The sequence below is a fragment of the Budorcas taxicolor genome, chromosome X (assembly GCF_023091745.1).
Source record: "Budorcas taxicolor isolate Tak-1 chromosome X, Takin1.1, whole genome shotgun sequence".
In the NCBI taxonomy this organism is placed as follows: domain Eukaryota; kingdom Metazoa; phylum Chordata; class Mammalia; order Artiodactyla; family Bovidae; genus Budorcas; species Budorcas taxicolor.
In genome coordinates, this window is record NC_068935.1 from 131,179,173 (window position 1) to 131,196,268 (window position 17,096).

Below are 17,096 nucleotides of genomic sequence, written 5' to 3' on the forward strand. Positions count from 1 at the left end.
GTATTATTTTCAAGTGTACAACATAGTGATTCAGTATTTTTGTAGCTGACACACCATACAGAGTTCTTATAAAATATTGACTATTTCCCTATGTGACCTCCATGCATTTTAATGCCATTTGGGCTTTGGGACTATTTAGATGCTCTCAGTCTGCTTTGTCCAATACGGTAAATACAGTAGTCACTAGCCCCATGTAGCTGTTGAGCACCTGAAACATGACCAATCCAAGTTGTGATGTGCTGTGATTGCAAAATATACATTGGATTTTGAAGACTTTCTAATAAATAAAGAACATAAAGCATCTCACCAATCATTTCATATTGAATACATGTTGATAATGTTGTGCATATATTACATTAGATAAAATATATTACTAAAATTAATTCCACCTGTTTCTTTCACAGTTAAAACAATATGGCTGCTAGAATTATATTTCTATTGCATGGTGTTAGTCTAGAACACTTACTGATCTGAACTCCATCTCCAGCATTCCAGGTCCTGACACTGGTACCTTTCTGCCTTGGGCACATAAGATAAATATGCTATTAACTTTGCTGTTCTTGAGTTTGATGTGTGGTACAACTCCCTTCTTATATTTATGCAATATACATTTTTTTCTCTATTGAGTTCAAGTAACAATAATGTGAGCGATAAAGGAATTACTGCGTTCATGTATTCATGGACAGAGGCCTGCTTTCTGCAAACTACACCCTGTTTGAGAATTGATTCTTCTCAGAGCCCTGGTGAGGAAGTGCCATTGTCACAATTTTCCACAAAATTAGTGGCTTAAAATAGCATAAATTTGGGATTTCCCTGGTGGGCTCGTGGTTAGGACTCCTTGCTTCTATTGCCGAGGGCACAGGGAACTAAGAGGAAATCAGTTCGACCCCTGGGTGGGGAACTAAGATCCCACAAGCCTTGCAGCGTCGGGCAGGGGTGGGAGCAGGGATATACATTGATTTTCCTAGAGTTCTGGAGGTTGGAAGTCCACAATTTGTCTTATGGGGCTAGAACTAAGCTGTTGGCACGGTTTGTTCCTTCTGTAGGCTCCATGGGAGAATCCATTCCTTGTCTCTTAGACTTATAGGGGCTCCAACAGTCCTTGGCTTGTAGGCACATCACTGCGTCTCCTTTGTCCCTTTGTCTTTTCTCTGACTTTTAATCATGTTCCTCCCTCTAGAAAGAACGCTTTGATTATACCTGGCCCACCCAGAAAATACAGGGTGACCTCCCTGTCTTAAGATGCATAAGAGCACAGATGAAATTTCCCTTTTGTTCCATGAGGTAACATTTCCAGGTTCCAGGGATTATGACATGACCAACTTTTGGGGGGGGGTTCATTATTCAGCCTGCCACAGGAAGTCTGATTTATGAGTCTGTTGGTCTTGGTTTTATGGATTGGATCTTATATTTAAACATGATTTTAATGATTTGTGAGTGGTTGGTATATCATTCCTTTCTTTATTCTTAAAACCAGGGTTTGTGGGAATATACCCAAAACTCAAGAGCTGAGTGTTTCTAGGAAATGGTGACCATGAAATGCCCAATTACAGTATAGAAATCATTTCTGAGCAGTCTTGTTTCAATAGTTTCATTGGTTTAAAGGGTGTTAAAGTCCAATTTATATGTAATTTATGTACATAATCTAAGGTTATGTAAATATTAAAATGAATAAGTATATTATCCAGTCTTCATAAATCAGATTGGCATTCAGCTAATTTTGTTGAAACACTATGTGTCAACACTTTTTCAGTGTGATTTCAGACAACTGTCTCTTCAATTCTAAGACATAAGTGTTGGGTCTCTTTGACAGACAGTGGGATAGAGAAAATTGAAATTAGGTGATTCCTCAAGAACTGCATTGGATTTGGTCTTCTGCCCTAACAACAGTAACATTCCAATATTTCAAGTTTGTTTCTCAAGAAAAATTGAATACATAGAAGCTGACGATCTTACAAAGTACTTTCTCACATGTTATCACCAGTGAGCCTGTTGAGCTTGATGCTTGCCCAGCACCATCAAGGTATGTGTGTAGAATAAGTGGGGACTTCCTGGTGCTCCATTCTCCCAAGCCCTTCCTCTTTAGGTTTCATTCTCTCAGAAACAGACTCTGAAACCAGAATTCAAGTGTGCACGGTTTATTTGGGAGGTTGTCCCCAAAGTTCTAGTTCTAGTAGGACAGAGAAGGGAAAGACATGTTATATAAATAACTTACCATTGTGATTGAATTCTGCTGGGGAGTTCTAGAGACAGTAGGACCCAAGCCTATAATTACCCGCCTTGAGGCACAGGAGCTGGGGTATCTGTGTTCCTGGCAGTCATTGTTGGAGGGCTTCGGAGGATGCCGAGTCTACGTGTTCAGCTTGCCATGCTCACAGGCAGCACGGACTCTGTGAGGAGCCCTGCATGTCTGGGGAAGGAATTTGAGCTTTGATCTGAGGGCAGTAGTGAGCAAAGCAGGGCATTGCTGGCTGAATTCTTTAACGATAACCCCAACCAATTCATGCTCAGAATTATCACACAATTGCACAAAATAATTTTTAAGATAATGAGCAATAATTTAGTTTACCTGGCAGCATTTTTCCCCTCGTGTACATAATAATAGTCTATAGTATCTCAGATTTGATGAATACAAATTAAAAATCAAAACACCAAAGCAGCAAATACCTTTACAAAGATCATCACCTTGTCCTTCAAGTTTTCCCTTTGTTCGATTTCTGGTCCCCACATATATTACAGTTATCTATTGCTATTCAACAAAATACTGCAAAGCTTAGTGGTTTAAAACAACATTTATTGTCTCACAGTTTCTGTGAATGGGAAATTCAGGGGCAGTGTACCTAAATGGGGCCTGGGGTTTTTCACCAGGTTACAGTTGAGTTGTTGGCCGAGGCTGCAGTCATCGAAAGGCTTGACTCCAACTGGAGGATCTTCTTTCCAGATGGTGTGCTCACATGGCCATGGGCTCCTCGCCTTGTGGACCTCTCCATAAGGCTGCTTGGGTGTCCTTATGAGGTGTCAGCTGACTTCCTACATATCAAGAGTTACAAAAGACAGAGAACAAAGAGGAGATTATAATGCCTCCTATGCCCTAATCTCAGAAGTTACTCTCCATCACTCCCACCATAATCTCTCATCAGAAACCAGTCACTAAGTACAGTCCCACATCCGTGTTAGGTCCAACTGCCCACCACTCAAAAGCCAATCCTTGAGATGCAAGATTGGTGGGAAGGAAGTTTGCTTTATTTCAGAGGACAGGGTGCACTCATGTCCACAGGCTGACTCCTCACTGACAATCAGTAGGCAAGAGCGCTCATAGGAGAGTTTCAGGGGTGTCTAGATGGAGGGAGGGGCTGCAGGTAGAAACAACATAGTCAACTCTGACAGCCCTGTCTTGGAATTGACCATGCGGTGGTCTGATCAGTGTTAATCTTGATTGTTTTAAGTACAGTTACTCTTCAGCTCCCAAGGTTGGTTTGTTCCCATTTCTTTGAGGCCAGTTCTCAGAACCGTGGCAGCCTATGTCATGACTACAGCCTGGTCATTGTATAGTTACATTCTTGCACACGGTGAGGGTTTTAGTATCTATGAAACAACTCAAAGGATATAGCTCAGAATATTATCTAGAGCTCTTGAGGTGAACTAAAGTTCCTTGACATTTCTTAATGACTAAACTATTATTATTATCATTGGATAGCGTCACTGACTCAATGGACATGAGTTTGAGCAAGCTCCGGGAGTTGGTGATGGACAGGGAAGCTTGGTATGCTGCAGTCCATGGGGCTGCAGAGAGCTGGATATGACTGAGCAACTGAACTGAACTGAAACTATTATTATTGTGTCTCCTTTGCTTCTGCATTTTCTCACTTATCTGATCAAATTTTTCTACAGGCAAAAAGCAAGAGGAAGACATGTTGGGGAAAGACTATAGAGTCCTGCTCTATTCCATAAGGGAAGGGGAATTGGGCTTAAATTTTAAAAGGAAAAATATCAAAGAATTGGTGGCTATGTTTTAAAAACATCACAAAGCATTCTCTTTTTCCTTTTCTCACACTGATTACTCCTCAGCCTCCTTCCCCAGCCTTCATTTCTACAGAGATCAGTCTCTGACCCTATTATCTTCCTTATCTAAACTATCTCCATGTGATCTTGCCAGTCCTTGCTCTTTCATGCCATCTGTGTGTCGATGACTTAAAAATGCGAATCTTAAATCTTAGGCTCTCTCTGCTGCATTCTCTTTTTTACTTTTTCTAATTTTTATTGGAGAATACTTGATTTACAATGTTGTGTTAGTTTCAAGTGTACAGCAAAGTGAATCAGTTAAATATATACATATATCCTCTCTTTTTAAGATTCTTTCCCCATATAGGCCAAACAGAGCCTACATTTCCCTGTGTTGTACAGTAGGTCCTTATTGGTTATCTATTTTCTATATAGTAGTTTGTATATGTCAATCCCAGTCTTCTGATTTATCCCTTACCCCCTCTTTACCCCCTGGTAGCCACAAGTTTATTTTCTACATCTGTGATTCTATGGCTATTTTGTAGATAAGTTTATTTGTACCCCCGCTTTTTTAGACTCCACATATAAGTGATGACATATGGTGTTTGTCTTTCTCTGACTTACTTCCCTCAGTATAACAATCTCCAGATCTATCCATGTTGCGGCAGATGGCATTATTTCATTCTTTTTTATAGCTGAATAATATTCCATTCTGTATATGTACACCTGCTTTATCCATTCCTCTATTGATGAACATTTAGGTTGTTTCCATGTCCTGGCTATTGTAAATAGTGCTGCAATGAACACAGGGGAGCGTGTATCTTTCTGAATTATAATTTTCTCCAGATACATGCCCAGGAGTGGGATTGCTGGATCATATGGTAGCTCTATTTTTAGTTTTTTTAAGGAACCTCCATACCGTTCTCCATAGTGGCTGTACCAGTTTATGTTCCCACTGACAGTGTAGTAGGGTTCGCTTTTCTACATACCCTCTCTTATTGCTTGTAGACTTTTTGATGTTGGCTGCTGAGAGCCAGCATGGGAGATCCCACCCATGACAAGGCCATGCGGAGAGACCTGACGGGCAAGGCGAGTCAGGTCTCAAGCGGTCCTCTGCCTGAGCATCCACCCCGAAACCAAATTCTGTCTGTTTACTGTCTGCTATACTATACTCTTCTAACATTACAGGGGGCTATACTCGACCACCTTTCTCTGGAAAAAGTTAACTTAGAGCTCCAACTGGTCTCCTGCATATGAAAGGAATGTTTCAGCTCAAATCCCTCTGATGGCTCTCTAACTTGCCTGACAGTCTCCCACGGACTTTTACAACTTGTGATTGTTTATAGCCCCCCAACCGTGAGAGGCATGAAACTTAAAACACCTTAAAGATATAGAGCCTTTTACAGCTAAGAATTAGTTTGGTGAAGGGTTTCATCGTTGAGTTAATGTTTGCCGCCAGGCCTCCATATCCTTTATCTTTTAGGCACCTGGGAGGATATTAATCAATGTAAACGGGATGCAGAAATAGGAATACAGTAGTTTTGATGTTAGCAATACTAGACTTTTGAGTTAATGAATTTTCTCTTTGTTATAAATCACTGTACTCCTCTTTCCTTGTTATACATTGTTGTGTCCTATGTAAGAATGTAACTTTATTTAGTGCTTTCTGAGAGTGGCACCAGACTTTGGGAAGAACAACACTATTAAGGCAAATAAGTTTTCTGCCTGACAGACCCTTATCAGAAAAGGACTGTAAAATGCTAATAGGCCTTCTGGCCAGAAGATGATGTAAATCACCTAAGACTTGTGTATACAGCTAGGTGTGCAGAGAGAAAGCCTGGTCTCGATAAGAGTCAGGGCTGCTGATGCTGCATAACTTTGTATTATCCATTGATCTCTATGTACAACCAAAAGTATAAAAAGCTTTCCTGAACAATAAAGAATAGACCAGTCACTGGAAAGACTGGTTTCCCCCGTGTGGTCTTTTCTCCTTCTCTTCTTTTCTGGCTGAATTCCCATCTGGGGCGTGGAGGCTCACCATGTCTATTTACTTGCCCTGGCTGCTAAGACCCACGCGAGCGGGAGCCCAAGGCGGGGCACCCTCCGCTATTCAAGCGGGTGCCGGTGGCCTACGTAGATGGTGCAAACCTCTTGTCTCGAGGTTTTATTAGCTTTCCACATAAACCAAGTTATTCAGCCTCTTTTCTCCACTAATTTTCCAACTACACTATTCTTTCCTAATCTCTTTATATTTCTAATTAAATAGTCCTTTCCCAGACGCTGACTCCATCCCCGTTTCGAATTCCCTGGATCCACTGGGGCTGGACCCCAGCAGTTGGCCATTCTGACTGGCATGAGGTGACACCACACTGTAGTTTGGATTTGCATTTCTCTCATAATTAGTGATACTGACCATCTTTTCATGTGTTTTTTAGCCATCTGAGTGTCTTCTTTGAAGAAGTGTCTACTTAGATCTTCCACCCATTTTTTGATTGGGGTGTTTGTATTCTTGATATTGAGCTGCATGAGCTGTTTATATATTTTGGAGATTCATCCCTTGTCAATTCTTGCCCTATCCATCGGGATGTCTCACTGAGCTTAGGATATCCAAAACCAAACTCTTGGTCAGCTCTCCAAAACTCATTCCCTGCTTCTCATACATTCCCCCTGTTCCAGGAGTGTCCAGACGGATTAGTGTCAAAAACCCAGGTGTCGTTCCTGACCAGTTGCTCTTCCTCCCCACTTATGCTCAGTCAGGCACTAAGTCCCACTCCAACCATGTGTCAAGTCCGTCTCCTTCTCTCCCTCCTGCCTGCCACCATCCAGCCTTATAACCATCCTCTCTCACTGGAACCACCCCCCCCACCCCAAGAGCTTCCACTAGCTTCTTCTTTTGTCCCGTCTAGTCCATGTCTTAGAGTTTTCTCCTTGAGAACAAATTAGGTCAGGTCAGCCCTCTCCCTAAAACCTTCCAGCAACTCTCCATTGGATTAAGAATAAGCAAGAGAAATAGAAGAAGCAGTGAAGAGTTCCAAGTTTTGTATACTCATGGCATGGGAAATTTGAAGATGCATCAACACACACTGGGATATGCTTGATAGCTTGAGTATTTTGGATTGGGTTCTCAGATGCCTACACATCCAGGAAAATGAGATGTTTTGGGGGCATCCCTGGGCCTTCTGGACTTGGACTCTGTATCTCAAAAATAGATGGGAGCCCAAAATTTATTTTAACTAGTTGGGTACTATGGACTTGTTGTGCTGGAAGTTATGATAAAAACAGGAGAAAGCAAAAAAAAATCTCTTCTGGCTGGGCCTTGTTGTCTGTATTTAGAAAATACTTCCTTTCTTTCGTTTGGCAATATTTAAATGTAAAAACATCAGCAAAAAAGTTTTAACTTCCCAATTTGTCTTGGATCCTATCATAAAGTTTCCTGGAACCTGACCATAAACAAGCATACTAAAAATTCTGGCAAAGTGTATTTATGCAGAAAATAAGGAATCCCATGAAGAAATACTATACAACTTACCCAATCCCTGGAATGTTTTAAAAAACATTAACTTCAGCTGTGGAGACGGCGACTTGTGATTAATCTGATCAATGTAGACAGCAAGCTGTGTAATGTGTGAAAGAAGCTCTGGGCAATTCAGCAGGTAGCTCAGACAGCCACAGCTCAGGGCCTCCTCCCCACAGAGACTTCACCTACAGTGCCACTTCCCTGCCTCAGGACTGGGTGCTTTGAGCCTTCTATATGTCCAGTGTTGTTTAGGAAGAGAGATCAAAGGCAGAGCGCACAAGCACACATGCGCAAGCAGCTGTCTAGCCTGGTCAGACCTCCCAGGGTGGCAGAGAATGTTGGTGGGATCCTTTCAGTCCAAGACCATGAATTCTCTTTCTAGCTTTCTCTTTCTCTTTCAGGAACTCCTTTTTTATTGATCACCCCAGGTTTACCGGGTTCCATGGAGTTGGGTTAATCCAGCCAAATGCATATGTCTCATGATACTCAGATGTCTTCTAAATTCAGGACTATGCCTTACCCATGCATTCTTGATCTCCCAGAATGCACTGCTCCATTTTTGTACATTTAAAAAAATGCTTTGCTAAATATGAAACTAAATGCAAATCATACTGATATCTTTCTAAGTGTTTGTTGTTTCAGTGGATTCACACATGAGGAAAATATCATGTGTACTATACTTTAGGAAAAGAAACGGTCTTGGAATATTACTCTCTTTATCAAGGTAGGCTAACTTCATGTGTCAAACCATCCCAAAATCACAGTGGCTGAACACAGTAGAAGTTCATTTCTTTGCCTGCCTTCAAGTCCAACACACATTTGAGAGAGTCTGCTATGTGCTCTCACATGGGACCAGGTTCCATCCATCTTGAGGTGCCATCTTTGGCCAGGGCCCCACTGTCCTCTATATTGGGCTGATGGAAATGAAATCGAGGATCCCACAGGAGGCTCTGTGCACAGGCTTGGAGACAGTCTACCCCCATTCTGTTGGCCAAAACCAGTCATGGAATGTAGCTTTGTGCCCAGCAGACACAGAAATGTATTTACTGAGCACTTAGCCTTCTCTTCCATGATTGTTAAATTGTAATATATGATATACAGATATTTGGACATTTTTAACTTCTAAAATTATAGTTTCATATGGTTTCACCTAATAGTTCGTATTTCTTATCCAGAGTACTCACAACTAGATATTAAAAGAGTGGTCAAATTACTGGTGGGAAAGTTAGTGACTGGCCCTGGATTAGGGCAAAAGGCAGGTAGGAGATGATACTGGGAAAGTAATCTGAATTACTTACTAACATTTACTTGCAGTGTCATTCAAGAACTCTGAAGTTAAAGAAACAAAAAGTTAAAGCTTTTTTTTTTTAGCAGTTTTTAGAAAAATTTTATAAGATAGTGTGTCCCACTGTTATCATCAATATTGTGCTTGCCTGTGGTAGATTCTCTCTTCCCCTCAATAATACTGTTTCAGCTTAATCAGAAACATTTTAAATACTTTTCTTTTTACCCATAATTTTAAATAGCTGCCATATGTGAATTAAAAAAACCAGCAAGCATAGAATGCTGGATTCTATAGAACTGGATTCTTGGTGTAATAAATAAATTTCCTCCAGAATCTACAAATCAGCAAGTAATTATTAGCCATTCTATCCACTGGTGATTTCCCTCTTTTAAACTGTCTTCCCACTTTCCTGACCAGATGTAGAATTTGATGATTAAACCAGTAAAATCCCATTTGTGGCTATCCCTTTGAAGCTGTTTCTCAAAACTGGGTGACTACATGGGCTGCACACTCATTAATTACAAGGCACGTTGCTCATTTATGGACTCACATGGTTCTCTGATGGCTTTTTCTACAGAGTTCTTTCAAGGTGCTTGCTCTCCTGTAGGAAATATGCACGGAACATGTCTCTGCATCCACAGAGCAGCTGGAGACCGGAGCGATGTTTTATGATTTGTGTAGTTGCCTGAACATCCAGAATCCATTGTATATTTCTCAGTCATGAGTTGAGTCTTAGTTGTTCTTTCCATATTTTAAACAAGTGAGGAGAAGGCTAGATGTAATGTCGAATTTGTGATGTCTTCCAACAGAGCTGTAATGCTAAAATGCATTTGTGACCAGGGAAGGCATCCCTGATAGTGGATAAGAAGTCTGACTTCATTAACAAGCTTTTGCTTAAGTGTTCATCATTAACATTTTGGAGAACTTTACAAGTGATACTTTGTACAGTGTCAAAAATGATGTCTTGGAAGAAATTAATACTCCTCAGATTTCTCAGTTTCAATTTTCACCTAAAGGCAAACATGTGAAAGCAATACAACTCGAGAAAGCAGATTTCTCTGTAGAGTTCTGTTAATGTACAAACAGTATATGAATTTCACCTTCTGGTAACTTTCTTCTCTTACTTAACCCCAGGCAGTTTTCTCCACAATCAAAACTAATTGACTTTGACAAATACATATGAAATGGGTTTGACCACCTGTACCAGGAACCCTGGGCTTTTTCACCAAAGTTTCTAAGTAAGCTTTTAAAAAAAAAATCATATTTCAACATTTCAATTTGGTTCTTTGTAATTTCACACCTCACAGTTTCAGTCATCGTTTTTTTGGTATAATTGTCATAAAACATTATGTTCATTTCAGATGTACAACACAGTGATTCAATACTTGTATACACTGCAAATGATCACAACAATAAGTCTAGCTACCATCTCTAAACCATACATAGTTACAGCATTTTTTTCCTTGTGATGGCAACTTTTAAGATTTACTCTCTTAGCAACTTTAAAATATGCATTACAGTGTTATTAACGATGGGGCTTTCCTGGTGGCTCAGTAGTAAAGATCTGCCTGCCACCGCAGGAGACTCGAGTTTGATCCTTGGGTGGGGAAGATCTCCTGGAGGAGGGCATGGCAACCTACTCCAGTATTCTTGCCTGGGAATCCCATGGACAGAGGAGCCTGGCGGGCTACGGTCCGTGGGGTCACAAAGGGTCAGACACGACTTCGCAATTGAGCATGAGCACACACAATTAACTATAGTGGCCATGCTATATATTACATCCCCAGGACTCATTTGTTGTATAGCTGGAAGTTTGTACCTTTTGATCCCCCTTACCTGTTTTGTGGCCCCTGCCAGCAATCGCAGATCTCTTCTCTGTGTCTTTGAGCCTGGGGTGGTTTTTTGGTCTGTGTTTTAGATTCCACATTTAAGTATATATAAGTGAGGTCATACAGAATCTGTCTTTCACGTAGCATAATGCCCTCAAGGTCCATCCATGTTGTTGAAAATGGCAAGATGTCATTCTTTATCATGGCTGAATAATATTCCATTGTATATACATGCCACTTTTTTTTCCCATCCATTCACTCACTGATAGACACTTAGGTTGTTTCCGTATATTGGCCATTGTAAATAATGCTGCAGTGAACATAGGGGAGCATATAGATTTTCTTTGGATAAATACCCAGAAATGTAACTGCTAGATTGTATGGTTGTTTTGTTCTGTTTTAAAATTTTGAGGACCCTCCATGCTGTTTTCCAGAGTGGCTGTACCAATATTTATTCCCAACAACAGTGGAGGATGGTTCCTTTTCTTCATAACCTCAGACACTAGTTATTTGTTGTCTTTTGATGATAGCCATTTTGGCAGGTGTAAGGTGATGCCTCATTGTGGTTTTGATTTGCATTTTCCTGATGACTAGTTGATGTTGAGCATCTTTTTATGTGTGTGTTGCCCATCTGAATGTCTTCCTGTGAAAAAATGTCACTTCACATCTTCTACCCATTTCAAAATCAGAGTGGTTTTTTTTTAAAATGAGCTGTTTGAGTTCCTTTTCTACTATAAATATTTCTCTCATATTTTATATCTGGGTCTTAGCCCCTTATCAGACACATGCTTTGCAAGTGTTTCCTTCCGTTTGGTAGGTTGCCTTGCCATGCTGTTGGTCCCCTTTGCTGTGCAGAGCTTCTTAGTTTGATGTAGCTCGTACTTGTTTGCTTTTGCTTTTCTTGCCTTTGCTTTTGGTCTAATGTTTCAATAATCTTGTTGGCGCCTGTTGAGTTCACCTCACTTCGATGGAAGCTGCTTTGTGTCTTGCAAAATCCTTGCTACTTCCAACTGCTTGAAACCCCTGGATAAATCTCTGGCGTCTTTAGGATGTGCCAAATGTTTCATGTGGACACAGGCCCTTCCTTTCTGGACCTCGTTTATCTCCTGCTCTTTCTCCCTCCCACTGTTCTCTCTGCTTCCCTTCTCACTCCCCTGATGCACACACTTTCTCTACTCCAACAGACTCCTCATGTTCTTGATGGCCCCTTTTGAGGATGAAGCTGGGTTTTTGGCATCAGGGAATAGGTAGTTCAGTTCAGTCGCTCAGTCATGTCTGACTCTTTGCGACCCCATGAATTGCAGCACGCATGGCCTCCCTGTCCATCACCAACTCCTGGAGTTCACTCAGACTCACTTCCATCGAGTTGGTGATGCCATCCAGCCATCTCATCCTCTGTCATCACCTTCTCCTCCTGCCCCCAATCCCTCCCATCATCAGAGTCTTTTCCAATGAGTCAACTCTTCGCATGAGGTGGCCAAAGTACTGCAGTTTCAGCTTTAGCACCATTCCTTCCAAAGAAATCCCAGGGCTGATCTCCTTCAGAATGGACTGGTTGGATCTCCTTGCAGTCCAAGGGACTCTCAAGAGTCTTCTCCAACAGCACCGTTCAAAAGCATCAATTCTTTGGCACTCAGCCTTCTTCACAGCCCACTCTCACATCCATACATGACCACTGGAAAAACCATAGCCTTGACTAGACGGACCTTAGTCGGCAAAGTAATGTCTCTGCTTTTGAATATGTTATCTAGGTTGGTCATAACTTTTCTTCCAAGGACTAAGCGTTTTTAATTTCATGGCTGCAGTCACCATCTGCAGTGATTTTGGAGCACAAAAAGATAAAGTCTGACACTGTTTCCACCGTTTCCCCATGTATTTCCCATGAAGTGATGGGACTGAATGCCGTGATCTTCATTTTCTGAATGTCGAGCTTTAAGCCAACTTTTTCACTCTCCTCTTTCACTTTCATCAAGAGGCTTTTTAGTTCCTCTTCACTTTCTGCCATAAGGGTGGTGTCATGTGCATATCTGAGGTTATTGATATTTCTCCCAGCAATCTTGATTCCAGTTTGTGCTTCTTCCAATCCAGGGTTTCTCATGATGTACTCTGCGTATATGTTAAATAAGCAGGGTGACAATATACAGCCTTGACATACTCCTTTTCCTATTTGGAACCAGTCTGTTGTTCCATGTCCAGTTCTAACTGTTGCTTCCTGACCTGCATACAGATTTCTCAAGAGGCAGGTCAGGTGGTCTGGTATTTCCATCTCTCTCAGAATTTTCCACAGTTTATTGTGATCCACACAGTCAAAGGCTTTGGCATAGTCAAGAAGCAGAAATAGATGTTTTTGTGGAACTCTCTTGCTTTTTCCATGATCCAGCGGATGTTGGCAATTTGATGTCTGGTTCCTCTGCCTTTTCTAAAACCAGCTTGAACATCGGGAAATTCACGGTTCACATATTGCTGAAGCCTGGCTTGGAGAATTTTGAGCATGACTTTACTAGCGTGTGAGATGAGTGCAATGGTGTGGTAGTTTGAGCATTCTTTGGCATTGCCTTTCTTTGGGATTGGAATGAAAACTGACCTTTTCCAGTCCTGTGGCCACTGCTGAGTGTTCCAAATTTGCTGGTATATTGAGTGCAGCACTTTCACAGCATCATCTTCCAGGATTTGAAATAGCTCCACTGGAATTCCATCACCTCCACTAGCTTTGTTCGTAGTGATGCTTCCTAAGGCCCACTTGACTTCACATTCCAGGATGTCTGGCTCTAGGTGAGTGATCACACCATCGTGATTATCCAGGTCATGAAGATCTTTTTTGTACAGTTCTTCTGTGTATTCTTGCCATAAGGCTCTTCCTATTGGAGCTGGGGCACTTATTGCTTGCAAATCTGAGGTCAAGAAGGGGAAAAGTGGGAAAAGGGGAAAGGTAGGAGAGAGGGATATTTTAGGAGATTGGGATTGACCTGTGCACACTGCTATATTTAAAACAGAAAATGAGCAAGGACCTACTCTATAGCACAGGGAATTCTACTCAATGGTCTGTAATAACCTAAATGGGAAAAGAATTTTAAAAGAATCGATATATGTATATGTATACCTGAATCACTTTGCTGTACACCTGAAACTGTACAACATTGTAAGTCAGCTATACTCCAATACAAAATAAAAATATTTTTAAAAAGAAATTTACAAGTCAGCTCCATGATTTGTTGATAGATTGAAATCTCACTGAATGAATACATGTTCCTTAGAAAAATATGGAATTAAATTCCCATAGGCAAAATATCCCCCTCTATAGGTTTCTTCTTTGTCATATGTTCTTTTTAAATCCACCTGAAATGTGACATCTTCTTCTTTTACGGGCAAAGTCAGTTTCTCCCTCCACTCTGCTCCCCAGACTCAGCTCCATGTTGCTAAAGGAAGAGAAAACAGATGTGGGCACTTTGTCAAAGTTCAGTACAAATATGGTAAAAAAAACAAACAAACAAAAAAAAAAACCAAAAACTGACTCTTTGAGGATCTAGATGGAAGATTTTTTCCTCAGGATAAGGTAAAATTACATTATGTTATTCATCAGGGCATGGGGACAGCTGCTTTTACCAATGAGTTTTGATCTTTGTGTTTCATTCGTAAGCATATCAAGACAAATAACCCAATTAGAAAATGGGGAAAGGACCTGAATAGACCTTTCTCCAAAGAAGATACACAAAGAGCCAATAAACACATAAAAAATGCTCGACATCATTAGCCATCTGGGAAATACAAATCCAAGCACAGTACTACTTCTCAACCACTGCTGCTGCTGCTGCTGCTGCTCAGTCGCTTCAGTCGTGTCCGACTCTGTGCGACCCCATAGACAGCAGCCCACCAGGCTCCCCCATCCCCGGGATTCTCCAGGCAAGAACACTGGAGTGGGTTGCCATTTCCTTCTCCTCTCAACCACTGGAATAGCTGTAATGAAAAAATGGACAATAACAAGTGCTGGTGGGAACATGGACAAGTTGGAGTCCTCATACACTGTTGGTGGAGGCGTGAAACGATACAGCTCTCTGGGAAAACAGTGTTTTGTTGTTGTTCAGTCACTCAGTCGTATCTGACTCTTTGTTACTGCATGGACTGCAGCCAGGCTTCCATTCATTTCCTGAAATGGAAAAAGGTTAAACGATTGACTGAGGACGACTTATAAACAGCTGAGAAAAGAAGAGAAGCAAAAGGCAAAGGAGAAAAGGAAGGAAAACAGTGTGTCAGTTCTTCCAAAAGTTAAACATAGAGTGCCTATGATCCAGCAATTCCACTCCTAGGTATATACCCAAGAAAAACGAAAGCATATGTTCACACAAAAGCTAATACACAGTGTTCATAGCAGCATTATTCTTAATAGCCAAAAGGTAGAGACATCCCAAATGCCCATCAACTGACAAACAGATAAATGTGGTCTATTCGTACAATAGAATATTATTCACCAGTAAAAACGAACTACTCTTATGTGCCACAAGATGAACGAACCTTGAAAACATGCTAAATGAAAAAAGTCAGACACAAAACGACCATAGAGGTATGACTACACTTATGGGAACTGTCCGGAATGGGCAAATCTAGAGACAGAACGTAGATTTGTGGGTGCCAGGGAATGGAGGGAGGGGAGAATTGGGACCAAGTGCTGTTAGGTGTGTCCTGGAATCGGTGGTGACAGTTGCAGCAAGCGCATGGTCAAATGTACATTCCTTGTCTGTTAAAGTGCCCAGGTGTTTAATATGCATGCATCTTATCATGTATTTCCTATGCAAGAGGAAACCACCCCAGCCATCCACCAAATATACAGCCGAAGCCTTTTCTTCCAGAATCTGGTGGTAACCCTGTCCAATCGTGGAATGCGTGGCAAGCTACCACCTTGGCACTTGGGGTCGGGGCCCACTCTTTCCGGCCTCTAGGTCAAGGTCAGCAAACTGCAGCCCTCAGGCCAAGGCTAGGTGGCCCTCTGTTTCTATGTGGCTCTTGAGCTAAGAATGGCTTTTACTTTAAAAACGGTTAAAACTAAACCAAAAAAAGCATATTATTGCATGACATGTGGAAAGCTTATGAAATTCAAATGTTTCAGTGTCCATAAATATTTACTGAATACGGCCATGCCCATCTATCTACTGTTGCTTGCAGCTGCTTTTGCACTTGGACAAAGACCCCGTGGCCCACAGAGCCTAAACTATTCACCATCTGCCCCTTTATGGAAAACATCTGCCAACCTCTGCTCTACAGATGAAGAGTTGAGTGAACTGTGTTTCCAGGAGTGAGGAGGGCGCCCTGGGCTGGAACCGCTGACAGGGCCCTGCTGGGTTTGTGACTGCTCCTTCGGGCTGGAGTTGCCTCATCTGTGACAGGAGATGGCTTGCATGAAGGCTCTCTATAGCGTCTTTCCAGCTTTGACCATCTCTAGTGTATCAAGATTCCAGTGTGTTTGGTGGCCGCCAGGTGGCCAGTGGGGCAGAGGGGCAGCGCTCTTGTCTGTGACGAAGCCAGGGGCCCCAGGGAGTCATGTGAGCACACAGGGGCACGGACCTGGACCCAGACCTGGGGAGCCAGTGTGTCTGGACAGACAGATCTTAAAACTGGCCCTCTCCAGGGTTCAGAAGCAGACGATTTGGGCCACTCTCACATGTCCTAGTTGCATAGATTATATGGAGCCCAGTTCTGTTGATTACCGTATTTAATGGCTGCGCTGGGTCTTCCTTGCTGTGCGGGCGTTTCCCTAGCTGCAGGGAGTGGGGGCTGCTCTCCAGTGGCGGGCTTCTCACTGCGCTGGCTTCTCTTGTTGCAGAGCAGGGGCTCTCTAGTGGTGGCGCATGGGCTTAATGGCCCCGCGGGAGGCAGAACCCTCTCAGACCAGGGATTGCACCCGTGTCACCTGCACTGGCAGGTGGACTCTTAGCCACTGAACCCCCAGGGAAGTCCCATGTAATCCAATTCTCTTAACCCTGGGGAAGAAGGAAATGGCTGATGCTAAACATTGGGGACCTGGAGAAGGGCATGGCAACCCACTCCAGTATTCTTCCCTGGAGAATCCCCCTGGACAGAGGAGCCTGGTGGGCTGCAGTCCATGGGGTCGCGAAGAGTGGGACATGCCTGAAGTGACTTAGCACAATTATTGGTGAAGGCTGGCAAGGGATGATAGCAGAGGTTGGCAATCTGAAATTTAGGTTTTCAAAATCCGATCTAGCACTTCCAGCAGGTTTGTGGCAATTGACCAGGTAACTGTCACGTCTCCTGTCCATAGAGTAGCAGGGCAGAGTCTCTGGTGCTTCCCGTTTTCTCAGTTCTAACATGTGGCTCTTTATCCACAGTCCAAGGGATCACGCGTTGTTGGCATTGTCGCTCCAGCCTGGTGTCTGTCGCTATGGAACCATACTGGCCTGCTGCTATGGCTGGAGAAGGAGCAGCAAGGGAGTCTGTGAAGGTACTTTTGTAA

General features: G+C 42.3%; 2 protein-coding genes across 2 annotated transcripts in view; one reads left to right on the forward strand and one right to left on the reverse strand.

The window, feature by feature from the left end:
- LOC128069669 (epidermal growth factor-like protein 6) overlaps nt 1-17,096 on the reverse strand; it is a 220,378-nt gene that overhangs the window by 133,456 nt on the left and 69,826 nt on the right. The window lies entirely within an intron of this gene.
- EGFL6 (EGF like domain multiple 6) overlaps nt 1-17,096 on the forward strand; it is a 53,773-nt gene that overhangs the window by 2,518 nt on the left and 34,159 nt on the right. Inside the window, exon 2 of the mRNA XM_052663247.1 lies at nt 16,972-17,084. Within this exon, the coding sequence (XP_052519207.1) occupies nt 16,972-17,084 (113 nt within the window). The remainder of the gene's footprint in view (nt 1-16,971; nt 17,085-17,096) is intronic.